The following is a 13257-nucleotide window of genomic DNA, read 5'->3' as shown; positions in this document are numbered from 1 at the left end:
AGATGTACTGCTGGGAAATAATCGCTTAAAGCTAGTCAGAGTAGTTTTAATGTAAAATAAATGAAGTGGTACTTACGTGTACCGGTGGAACTTAAAGATCGACAAATTATAATTTCGTCTGGAATTGAAAGGGATAATTAGTGATTTTTGTAGCCTTTATTAAGTAATTGTTAAACAAGATCTTCACATGTATTTTTCCTATTTCTCCTCGGAAAGAAATTCAACTTCAAGAAGTTGAATATATATATATATATATATATATATATATATATATATATATATATATATATATATATATATATATATATATATATATATATTCTGGAACTATTGAAAGGTAAGGTGTATAAAACACCAACTACAACTAAAGCAGATATTATGAAAAAGTGAATTAGAAATGAATGTATGAGATTAAACAGAAACATATTAAATCTTAAGTATTAAGTCGCTTTTTTGAATGTAGCTTGCAATTATGTATTGACGTCGACGGAGGTCATTTTGAACATTTTTTATACATTCAATGATTTTGTATATAAAGTTTTTTATGTACGTTATTTTGTAGGTGTTACATGGAAGTTCTGATGAAGAATCCAAACCCCAACCCAGGCACGAAACATCGGAGGATATGTTTGACAGCTTGATAGGAAGAAAGAAAGATGATGACGAAGAACAAGAGAGTAAACCCATTGAAACAAATAAAAGGAAAAAAGCTGACGATTCAGAGTCCGATCTCGATGTAAAGAAAAGAAAAGCAAAATATGATTCGAGTGATGACGAGACGTTCGAACCTGTTAAGGAAAAGCCAAAACCTAAACCAAAAGCAAAGCCTAAAGAAGATAAACCCAAGAAACCTAGACAAAAAAAGAAAGCTAAAACTAAAAATGATTCAGACAATAGCGACATAGAAATAATTCCGACAAAAAAACCTCAGGCTAAAAAGACTTTGGAATCAGGTAAGTTAATGGCGTGTTTATGAAAATATTTCACTTTTGTATTTAATACATTTTTTGTTTATTTCTCAATATTCATGTATGTTTTTGTAGATGATGATATACTAATAGATGATGACACGCCTCCCAAAAAGACTACTAAAGGTAAAAAGAAGAACGATGATGATGATGACGATTTTGTTGTTGGTGAAGTAATGGATGTCGATAGCCTGAGTCAAGAATCTAGAAAGCCCGTCAGGGCTGGACGAAACGTGGCTAAAACTAAGTACATGTTTGATGATTCAGATGATGATTCGTTTTGATTTTCAAATATCGTAAAGAGGTATGTATATATGTATATGCATTTACTACCTCATGAATGGTTCATGAGCGACATATACGCTCTACTAGTAGAAATAGACTAGAGAAATTAGCAAATATAAAGCTTTTTTCGTGACACCCTTTGATACAGGTATTTAACAACTGTTTTTGATAAATTGGGTAATAACAATATGTAATAAACAAAATATTCAAAAGATTAAACGTCATTTTTTACTTATAATTGTCAAAATAACTGTCAAACTTAATGTGAATTTTTGGATTCTCCCCGAAAAATATTAATTTTTGGCGGTTTTCTGAAGATAATTGTAATTGTGCTAACTAATTATTAATCTTCTCGAAATTTGGTATATTTAAATTGATTATTGGTAAATAAATAAATTTTTATTTATACAGTCAATAAAAAGTGAGCTCTAAGTGAAGAGAAAATGTTTCCAACAGTGAACGGACCAGGATCAAATGATTTTCATTACCCTACAGTGCAGTTTCCAACTGTAATGCAGAGCGAGCCTACAAATCTAATACATCCGTATTACCAAGTAAGTCAAATAAATACTCAAGATCCACCATTGTGCTCAAATGAACCAACAGTCAACCAAATGATACCTTTTGATAATTATCAATAACAATATCAGGTACAGCCAGTAGTTGCCCAGCAAAACAACTTTTCTCATTCTACATCAAACTTTCAAGCTAACTTAAACTTAAAAAAACAATCCAAAAACACAGAATGAATATGATTCGAGGTCAGATGAAGAACATGAAGACTCTCAAAATAATAAACACCGATGGCAAACAATAAGATCAAAAAGAAAAAGTCTTAAACATCAAGATTCAAGGGAAGAAGAAGCTTCAATTACACTCTCAAATAGGTTTCAACTACTTCCACATGAAAACTCCGTTAATGATACGAATAAAAATCCACCAATCTATTGACTATATGTATGACTAAATATGACTATGTATGACTATATGTAATGACTATAGTAAAATGATAGATAATTTAGCTCAAGCAGTAGAAGTAGAAACTTACTTCCCTAAAGCCTTAACAAACAACACAATAAAAATTTTACCAAAGACACCTGAATCATACAGAAAACTAATACATCACGTACGAGAGGAAAATATCGTCCACCATACATACCAACCTAAGGAAGACAGAGCATACAGAGCAGTTATTCGAGATCTACATCACTCTTTTCCGATAGATGAAATAAAAGCAGAAATCCAGAAAAATGGTCATAAGGTAAGGAACGTTACAAATGTCAGACACAGATTGAGCCGTGAACCATTACCATTATTTTTTTGTGGACCTCGAGCCTCAAATGAACAACAAAGAAATATTTGAACTACAGTTTATACAACATTGTAATATAAGGGTTGAACCACCGAGAATTTAAAGATATATACCACAATGTACACCATGTCAAGAATATGGTCACACTAAAACGTAATGTGCAAAACCATATAGTTGCGTAAAATGCGCTGGATCACACAACACAAAGGACTGCAAGAAACCAAAAAACACGCCAGCAACTTGCACTAACTGCACTGGAGACTATCCTTCTAATTACATAGGATGTTCAGTTTATCGTGAACTACTAAATGTCAGATATCATGACAAATCAAAACAAATCACCATTCAAAATCCTGTCAACAATCCCAATGTGAATATACCTACCCAACATCATGCTCATAATTTCTCGAGCGTTAATGAATATCATCCAACAAAATAATTTAAGATACTTATCTACGGGAGAACCCACATACTGGCCTACGGATGTCAACAAAATTCCAGATTTGGTAGATTTTGCTGTAACAAAAGAGATATCTGCCATTCATAGTGCAATAGAGTCAAACTTCGATTTAACATCAGATCACAGTACAATAATAATAACTTTAACCCTTTAAACGCCGAATCATTAAAAACTGTAAACAAATTTCAACTATCCATAAAAAAGATGTTATTGGGATATCTTTTATAATTTTGTTTTGTGAAAAAAAAAATAAAATGCTGTTTTTGAGAAAAAAACCATGTTCCCAAAATGGGAACGTTGGCATCTATAAGTCACAACATATAACAAAGTAATATCATTGCAGTAAAAACATATTTTATTCCATATATTATAACAAAACTAACAAAATTTAAAATAAAACTATAAATCTAATGTTACAAATAATATGTTAGCAAGGTGAGTGATATTTATCAAAACAAAAATTTTTATGTAGACGCTTTTCACATTTAGTACACTCTAAGCGTGTGTTTCTTTGGCATACAGTACATCTACCTTGTGATGTACTTTTAGAAATATGATTTATTCCATCAAATCGTATATCTCTAAGAACTGGACAAGTTGTACCACCTTTTCTTTTTCTTGAGCTTGCTCCAACTTTGATTAGCGCCATAGCAACATTTCTTCGAAAATCCAAATGAGTTATAGTACTTTCAGGATTTACGTGTTGGTAGAAACGGAATGCTGCTACCACCGCTAAATTTAAGGAGTGAGAAAATAAATTCCACCACCATTTTTTTGATCTTAATCTTGGACGATAACTAGCACACATTCTATCGCAAAGGTCGACACTACCCATTCCAAAATTGTACTTCTTGATCAAATTTGGTTGTGGAACTTCTTTTCTATTTTCAGATTTTACTCTTCTTGTCGCATTTTGGAGCGGACTGATGGAGAAATGATTGCTTGCTATTGTAACTGCAGCGTTGTCATTCCACTTGACGCAAATAACTGTACCATCGGATTTGTAATCAAATGTTCCCCGATCTTGCTTCTTTATTGTTTTTGATGATACCAATGGACATTTATTTATTCTGTTCTCACGCACAGTTCCACATGCCCGAATACCTCTATCACACAAGCTTGACAATAGTGAATAACTGGTGAAGAAATTGTCAAAAAATACATTATGGTTGTTGGGGTTCTCAATTACTTCTAACATTTTATTTACAACGTGGGAACCTAAAGGCATCTTTCTATCTATTGTTTTACCGCAGTATATCTCTAAATTATAGGGGAATCCATCTTGTCCGCATAACATCCATATTTTGAAACCGAATCGTATTGGTTTATTTTTTATGAACATCTTAGCCGAGTGATGCCCATGATACGGAATCATCGATTCATCTATGCTGAGATTTTCATGGAAAACTCCAAATTTTTTGAAGTTTTGTTTCAGCATATCATATAATTCTGCAACTTTTGCAACTTTATTACCAACTGGAAGGTTGGCATTATCACAAATATGAAGATAACGTTTTATAAGTCGGAACCTTTGCCGACTCATTATTTTCGAAAAAATTGGAGCCTGCATGTCATCTGCAGTAGACCAGTAATCATCCTCAGAAGGAACATGGTGATATCCGCTTATCAAAAGTAACCCCAAAAACTGACGAAGTTCTTCCTCAGAAACAGTAAAGTTGTGAATATTTTTATCTCTATGAGCGTAGAGTTCGGTATTATGACGAATAAATTGAACTATTTCAGATGTAAAAAATAATGAAAAAATTTCGAACTCAGATTTGCCCAAGTGTTCATCGCCTACTCTTGGTGGTGTGGAAGCTTGAGCTTGAATTCCAACCTTCTCACTCTTTTTCCATTTACGTTGAACCGATACATTTTCTTCCTTATCTTCGTCGGAAGATTCATAAGCGTGAATTTCTACTTCACCGGGTACTTCGTCTGGTATATCAGGAATATCTAACACCTGATCGTCAATAGTATCCTCGTCGCTTTCAGTACCTTGATCAGCTGAATCAGGTGGAAGAATAACAATATCCACTGGTTCTGCGGACGTTGAAGCTTCCACATCGTCGAGTGCATGTATTAGAAATCTATGCCTTCGTATAGATGATCTAAGTGTATAAAAATATATCTAAGTATTATGCTTTTTTTTGTTGCCACCAACTTACCCATAAAAACTTTTTGGATCCAAAGATATATCCATTTTTTCACTGAAATAAAACTAAAACTCAAAATTATTATAAACACCACGTGTTTTCTTCGTCGTAACGTCGTGACGACTAATCCAAGCCGTTACAATTACGCGCGGTCATTCTCTAGGGAACCTTGAATAACAGTGTTTCGCTGTTGCCAACGTTCCCATTTTGGGAACAATGAATGCTGAACGTGATATCTTTAGAAATAAGTTACGTAAATGTGTTTTTTGTAAATATTTCCTTTATATAATTCATTTACTGTATTTCTATTCAAAAATAAATCACAGTTTGGTACATATCGACTCCCAGTAACAACTTTAGCACAAAAAAGCAAGTGATATGAATTTGGACGTCATTTTGCGCGGTTTCTAGATGAATCCCGTAAGTAAAAAAAACATTTCAGCTAACAGAAAGTAAGAATGGGACATACAGAAAGCATATTTGTTACAATATTTGAAAATATTTCAATATTTTCTGAATCCAACTTATTTTTTACTGTGTTCCCAAAATGGGAACGTTGGCGTTTAAAAGGTTAAGTACACACATAATATGGAGAACACCACCACCCAAACTCACAACTAAAGAAACAAACTGGGATGTGTTCCAAAATTCTGTAAATACAAAAATTAGACTAGATATTAGGATAAAAGAAAACGAAGAGGTAGAGAAAGCAGTAGACACAGCGCCAAAGAAGTGTGCAAGAAAACCATAATATCCCCCTTCATATAAGAGAACTGGTAGCAGAAAAAAGAAGAGCTCAACGCATATGGCAACAAACGAGAAATCCACTAAATAAAACGTACCTAAATAGGATAAGTCATAGAACATTACATGAAGAAAAAAACGAACCTTTCCAGTTTTATGTTTCGAACCTCTCACATGAAGACCACTCTATATGGAAAGCTACAAAAAAGTATAAACGACCGACAATAACAAATTCACCTTTTAAAACAGATATGACCTGGGCCTGCACAAACGCAGAAAAAACAACAGTATATTTATATAAACAACATCTTGCAACTGTATTCGCAGCACCAGATACTAATAACGATGAAGATGATGATATAAGAATGTACCTCGAAACTCCATGTCAACTATCTCTTCCTCTGACAACATTTACTCCGACAGAGGTTCGACAACAAATAAAAATGCTAAATCCTAAGAAAGCTATGATTTGATAACAGAGGAATTACTTCAGAAGCTACCGAGAAAAGCAGTGGTGCTATTAACAATAATACACAACAGCATACTACTTCTTCGATACTTTCCAATACAATGGAAATTTGCTCAAGTTACTATGATTCCGAAACCTGGTAAGCGCGCAACGCAAGCAAATTCATGTCGCCCTATAAGCCTACTCCCAATAATGTCAAAAGTATTAGAAAGGCTACTATTACATAAAATCGAGCAAGTTGTTCCCATAAACGAAATTATATCACAACACCAATTCGGATTTAGACGTGAATACTGAACCATCCAACAATGCCACAGAATAGTAAATATAATTAAAACAACTCTCGAAGAGAAAAAGTTTTGCGCTTGCTAGATATACAATAGGCATTTGATAGAGTATGCCATGGTCTCCTCTACAAACTGAAATTACACCTAACAGACCAACTATACTTTATACTAAAAGCATATCTTACTGACCGTTACTCCCAAGTCAAAACTGAAGACAGTTACTCAAATTACCACATCATACAATCTGGCGTACCTAAGTGTAGCGTTTTGGGCCCATTTCTGTACCTGATATTTACAGCAGACGTTCCAATCAGCAACGATACCTTCTTAGCTACATTTGTCGATGACACGGGAATCTTGGCAGTGTATATATATCTTACCCTAATGTAGCATCACAAAAAGTACAAAATCATTTAGATCAATTACAAAACTGGCTTAAGCAATGAAAGATCAGTGTTAATGATAGCACATCAGTACAAATTACTTTTAGAACAAGAAAATCCACATGTTCACAAGTTTATATTAATAATACTCCCATTCCTATAAAACCAGTTGTCAAATACTTGGGATTGCACCTGGATCAAAAACTTACATGGACAACGCACAATAAAACTAATAGGAAACAACTAGATCTTAAACTAAAAAATATGAACTGGCTATTTAACAAAAGGTCTCAGTTATCTCTTGAAAATAAACTGCTTCTGTACAAAGCTATTCTTATACCAGTTTGGGCATATGGAATAGAACTATGGGGCTGTAGTAAACCTTCAAATACGAAGATACTTCAAACATTCCAATCCAAAATACTCCGTATGATAAGTAAAGCTCCATGGTATGTATCTAACCAAACACTTCATAATGATCTGGACATCCCATTACTTAAGGACATAATAAAGAATCACTCAATAAAATATAAAAATCGCACCACTGGTCACAACAACGAACTGATAAATAACTTATTCACCCATCCACTTGCCGAAAGAAGATTGAAGAGGGTATGGCCAGAAGACCTACCCCAATAATACTTAGAGAACCGTCACTGTTCGGTACCTAACTCACGTTAATTTCCTTACAGACTATTTACTTATTACTCTGTGTATAGAGTAGATTGTAAACGTGCAATGTAACAATAAAAAAAGTTTTACTTATAAACAGTATATAAACAGTGGAAGATCGCCATTTGATTTTAAATATTAAAAGGTGATGACCGGTAAATTATATGGTAAAGTGACACAATTTTACTGAAAAAGCATATAAAATTCTTTTAAAATGGGTGTTTGTACAGTTATTTTTGTTAATTTATTACTTGCAATTTTGATTGATTTATTGCAAAATTCTTATAGCTTCAATTTTTTTTAATTATTAATAACTTTTCTAAAAATTAACAAAAAACTTAAATTTTGCGTGATTATACGGACAATATCACATGTATTCGGCTATAAAAATTTTAAGAAGTTTCACTTTAATAGTTATTGCAAAATTGAAATTGTTTATTCCAAAAAGCTTTTATCTACAACGTTAATATGCGTAAACTATTAGGTCTGCATGAATTCTGAAAGCGCCAAATTGAAGAGAAATGGTTATTTTATCAAATTAAATCATTTAATGATTAACAAATTTATGTTAAATGTTGTAAAATAGGTTTCCAAACCTATTTTAAGCTTATAAACCTCTAAAATAACTCAGACGCATCAATATATAGGAAATTTAAAATAACTCAGAACTCAGACGCATCAAAATAAACAAAATTTTGCTCCTTTATTTTTCTTTTGTTTCTTTTACCGTTTTAATACTGGATTTATTAATAATTACCGGTCGATGTGATTAATTCTGGTATATTTATTACTTTTATCTAGCTTCTTCTTCTTTAAGTTCCATCTTCTATCGAAGGTTGGAAATCATCATGACTATGCGGACTCTGTTGACTGCCGCTCTAAAAAGTTCTGCACTAATGCATTCAAACCATTCCCTTAAGTTCTTAAGCCAGGATATTCTTCGTCTTCCAAAATTTCGCTTTCCTCGGATTTTGCCTTGCATAATAAGTTGTAATAATGCGTATTTTTGCCCCCTCATCACATGTCGTAAGTACTCAAGTTTTCGTCTTTTGATAGTTAATATTATTTCCGCCTCATTTCCTTCTAGTTACTTCCACGTTTGACATTCTTTGAATCCATGATATTCGTAGGATTCATCTGTAACACCAAAATTCAAAGGCGGCGAACTTATTCAGATGGACTTGTTTCAGTGTCCACGCTTCCAAGCCATAAAGAAGAGTAGAGAACACGTAACATCGAAGCATTCTCAGACGTAGTTCTAACCTTATATCCCGACAACAAAGAAACTTTTTAAGTTTAATGAATGATGTACATGCTATTTCAATGCATGTCATAATTTCTTTGGTTTGGTCTACATCTGATGTTATCCATGTTCCTATTCCTATCCATTCCCTGGTCATGATCATGCATTTAGTTTTCTTTAAATTTATCTTCAGTCCGTACTAATGACAGCGTTCATTAAGGCGTTGCATTACGTTCTGTAAATCATTGTTATCCGTCATTATTACTGTATCGTCTGCAAAACGTAAGTTATTCAAAACTTCTCCATTGATAGATATACCTTCTATTGAGTCTGAGAGCGCTTTTTGAAATACCGCTTCACTGTAGACATTGAAACGTAGTGGGGACAGCACGCAACCCAGGCGTGCTGCCTTTATCTAGCTATGTTGTATTAATAGTAACCGGTAATTATTAATAATTTCCAATTAATCATACTTACCGTAACATATATATTGTATATACGGTGTAGGTAAAAGTTTATGGTCGGTATAGTAGAATTTAACAGGATATCTTACACATATAAAATCATATTTTCAGCGAATAGACAAAGATAACAATCATATTTCCCCCTGGTCTCCCTCCACATTCCTCATACACGCCCATTAGTGAACGCCAGACGATTATTTCCACGAAAGAGAAATGGTAAAATGGAAACCACCAACTATTCTTGAAGTTAAAGATGCAGTTAAAAACTAGCCAGAAGAAAATCACCCCGAATAGATAATCTCCCAGCTGAACTATATAAAGAATTTGGCCATGATACCGTTATGGCATTACAGCAGCTTATAAAAGAAATAAAAACATAGAAATCCCTCCCCAATGATTGGAATATTGGAATACTTTGCACCATACACAAAAAAGGAGATATATTTGCATGCTCTATTTCAATCTCTGAAACAAATTTTGGAAAAAACACTGGAATATGACGTTGATACTCATCACATATTTATAGACTACAAAGCAGCCTAGGACTGTGTGAATATAAGAGAAATGTTCAAAGCAATGAAAGAGTTAGGAATACCAAATCAGTTGGTAAATTGAACAAAACTAACTCTTGAAAAAGTTGAATCTAGAGTACGAATTCGGAGAGAACTGTCTGGACCTTTTAAAACAAATAATGGGCTGCACCAGAGAGATCCTCTCTTCTGCATATTGTTCAATCTGACTCTGGAAAAAGTAATACTTATGTCACAAATCTCAACCACTGGTTCAATATATAATAAATCAGTGCAAATCCTGGCCTATGCTGATGACATCAATATTGTCGGGAGAACGGAAAACGCTGTACGAGAGGCGTTTGTAGCATTAAAAGAATCAGCTCCAAAAATGGGATTAATAATAAACACCAACAAAACGAAGGAATATGAAAATAAGCACGCAACCACAAATCCTACGACCACTCGTTATAGAAAACGACGTCATAGAAGCAGTGAACGAATTTGTATACCTAGGAGCGCTCCTTAACACTGAAAATAATTCTACCGCAGAGATAAACCGCAGAACTTGTGCGGCCAACAGATGCTATTTTGGGCTCAATATCCTCCTTAAATCCACAATTATATCGAGAAATACAAATATAAAACTCTACAAAACAATAATACGCCCAGTCCTAACATATGGTTCAGAACAAAAAATAATGAAAACCTATTAGGTTGTTTCGAAAGAAAAGTACTAGGGCGAATCTATGGAGAAGTGAATGACAATGGAGTGTGGAGAAGACGATACAACTTCGAGCTTTATAGAATATACCAGGAACATAATATCGTAAAACATATTAAGATAGGACGTGTGGATAGGGCATGTAATGGGGATGGAACAAAATGGCCTAGCTAGAAAAACGCTCCTTGATAGATACATTGGTCAGAGAAGAAGAGGAAGACAGAGAACAAGGTTCCTTGATAACATCGATGAAGACATGAGAAATTTGGGAATAATTGCTTGGCGGAGAAAGGCGATGAATAGGGATGACTGGTGAGAAATTCTTGAGGAGGCTAAGACCCACGCAGGGTTGTAAAGCCATAATGATGACGATTATTTCCGATCCAGCTTATACGTAAGAAACAGCGGCAGGGTTGCCTTATTACAAATTTGAATTAAATCATTGAATTGATTCAAAAAATTGGCGACTAATTGACACAAACACTGGTACAAAATTTCTTAAATCCATTAGAAATTTACAGATTCGCATTTTTATTTGACGAAATTGTAACCTAATTGCCAATTAAAACAAGATCATTTTGGCAACATTGCCATTCGTCCGTTCTCTTCAACGGTAAACTAATGCTTTACTAGTACTGTATTTATTTATTATGCTTTATGAAAGACCAACCCATTAACCCATGCAATACGCATGGCATACCAAACTAGTTCTGTTCTGGTTCTGCTCGTTACCACAGTATTAAAATCAAAGTGTCGTTACCTTGGCGATGCGACGTTGCCAAATAATTTTGTATGAAGCTTTTTATTGTGGCGTCATAATGCAGTTTATTATTTTTATTGCGAATAAGGCACAATGTGACTTTGAAATAAGCCTATTTTGATGTTTAGATTTTCAATTCGAAAATCGTACTTAAAATACGAAACATTAATAAATTTTATTTACCTATATAAAACGATTTCGGAAGTTGAAATCAAAATGTTAAAATAAACTTATTGTAAAGTAAAATTATCGCATATTCCCAATAAAAAATAGTAAGCTGCCATTTAAATCAATTCGTCTAAATTTGATTATCTTGGAACATTGTTCAAATGCTAAAAAGACAACAGGTCAACTAAAACCAATAAGTTTGGCAACGTTGAACTTCCCATCTTTTATTATTTCCACTAATGCATTTTCGACGATATAAAGGGCGGATCTAATATACCTCTCTCTTTTTAAACAGGTGTTTATACCTCCCTCTTTTTAAACAGGTGTTTCTCACTCCATCTCACGTAAGGTCCATACCGACCATAAACTTTTACCTACACTTTATATAAACAACACCTATTATTTAGGTATAAAATATTTTATAAAATATAATTTCGCGAGTGACATATAGTATAGAAAGATATTATATGCCATGACCGTATTTCATAAAAAAAGAATATTTTATCTACGTGATTTGGTGAAATCTTAATATTTTGATATTAAAATTGTGCAGTTATAATATTTACACATATTAATGAAACTCCCATTTTGTTTTCAGGTCCATATGATTTGTACATAGTAGACTTGTGAATGTGTTTGGGAACCTCCTGAGTCCCCTGGCTACTAACGTGATTTCCTTCGAGGCCGTTAGCCAGATTAGGTTTACTTTTGCATTTATTTAAGTTTTAAGTTTATTTTAATTCATGATTTGTATTTATTACTGATAAAGATACAATTCGTAAGTTATATTTATCAACAAATCTCGATTGGAGAAGTGGAGTGGCTTCTATAAGTATGCATAGTAACGAATATTTGTGATTTGATAAGACGTGATTATTTTTTATGAAATTTTATAACCAAATGTGCTGACATTTTATATGTCGGCAAATAAGGTCAATTGTATGAATATTCTTATATTTCTAAAAAATTTCAACAAATATGTATCAGATATGCCCAAAGCTCAACAACCAAAAACCAAAATGACGCGAATGACTTTTCTGCACTCAATATATTGTGACAGATATGTCATGTTTATAAGTTTCTACTTAACAAGTACGATTTGAAGTAATGTAAAAAGTTTCGTATAAAATGTCAAAAAGAAATTCATAAAATTAAACAAGACTTGTAGGCTTTGTGATTTTACAGGATTTAGTATGATATTGGTATGTGATATTTTTATTTTTGTATCAGTAAAAAGTTTTATTCCTTTTTAACATTTAGCTAAAGATTTTAGTAAGTTCTTGTTTGATTTATTTACATGTTTTAAATGCTGAATAAATATTTAGACTGCAATGAAATGCGGAACAGTTTTCAAGACCTGTATACTTTTGTCTCACTTAACGCCCACTCCACCTCCCTAGTGTTTTATTTTATAAATAAAAACTTGTTTTTACTTTTATATGAGTTTATTTCTTTAAGACCTTTTTTAATAATAACTACTAAAGCCAGTAAAGAGAGTAAGAATTCGTTAAAACCGGAGGAAACTTAACTTCAGGAGGAATTGGAAACAAATTAACTGATAAAAGAAGGGGTTCAGTCCAGCTTTAGACACTATTCATATAATGCAAGAAATAATCCAAAGATAAAGTGACCTGACCACAAAAAACTCTAAAT

General features: G+C 33.1%; 1 protein-coding gene across 1 annotated transcript in view; it reads left to right on the top strand.

Moving 5' to 3' along the window:
• Top2 (DNA topoisomerase 2) overlaps window positions 1–13042 on the top strand; it is a 112517-nt gene extending 99475 nt beyond the window's left edge. The window contains exons 19-21 of the mRNA XM_072543762.1: window positions 563–953; window positions 1044–1272; window positions 12203–13042. Of these exons, the coding sequence (XP_072399863.1) occupies window positions 563–953; window positions 1044–1252 (600 nt within the window). The 3' untranslated portion in view covers window positions 1253–1272; window positions 12203–13042. The remainder of the gene's footprint in view (window positions 1–562; window positions 954–1043; window positions 1273–12202) is intronic.
• Window positions 13043–13257: the final 215 nt, after the last annotated feature.

This window comes from Diabrotica undecimpunctata, chromosome 9, assembly GCF_040954645.1.
Source record: "Diabrotica undecimpunctata isolate CICGRU chromosome 9, icDiaUnde3, whole genome shotgun sequence".
Lineage (NCBI taxonomy): Eukaryota > Metazoa > Arthropoda > Insecta > Coleoptera > Chrysomelidae > Diabrotica > Diabrotica undecimpunctata.
The sequence above is the reverse complement of the archived record's forward strand: the minus strand, read 5'-3'. Positions and strand labels throughout refer to the sequence as shown.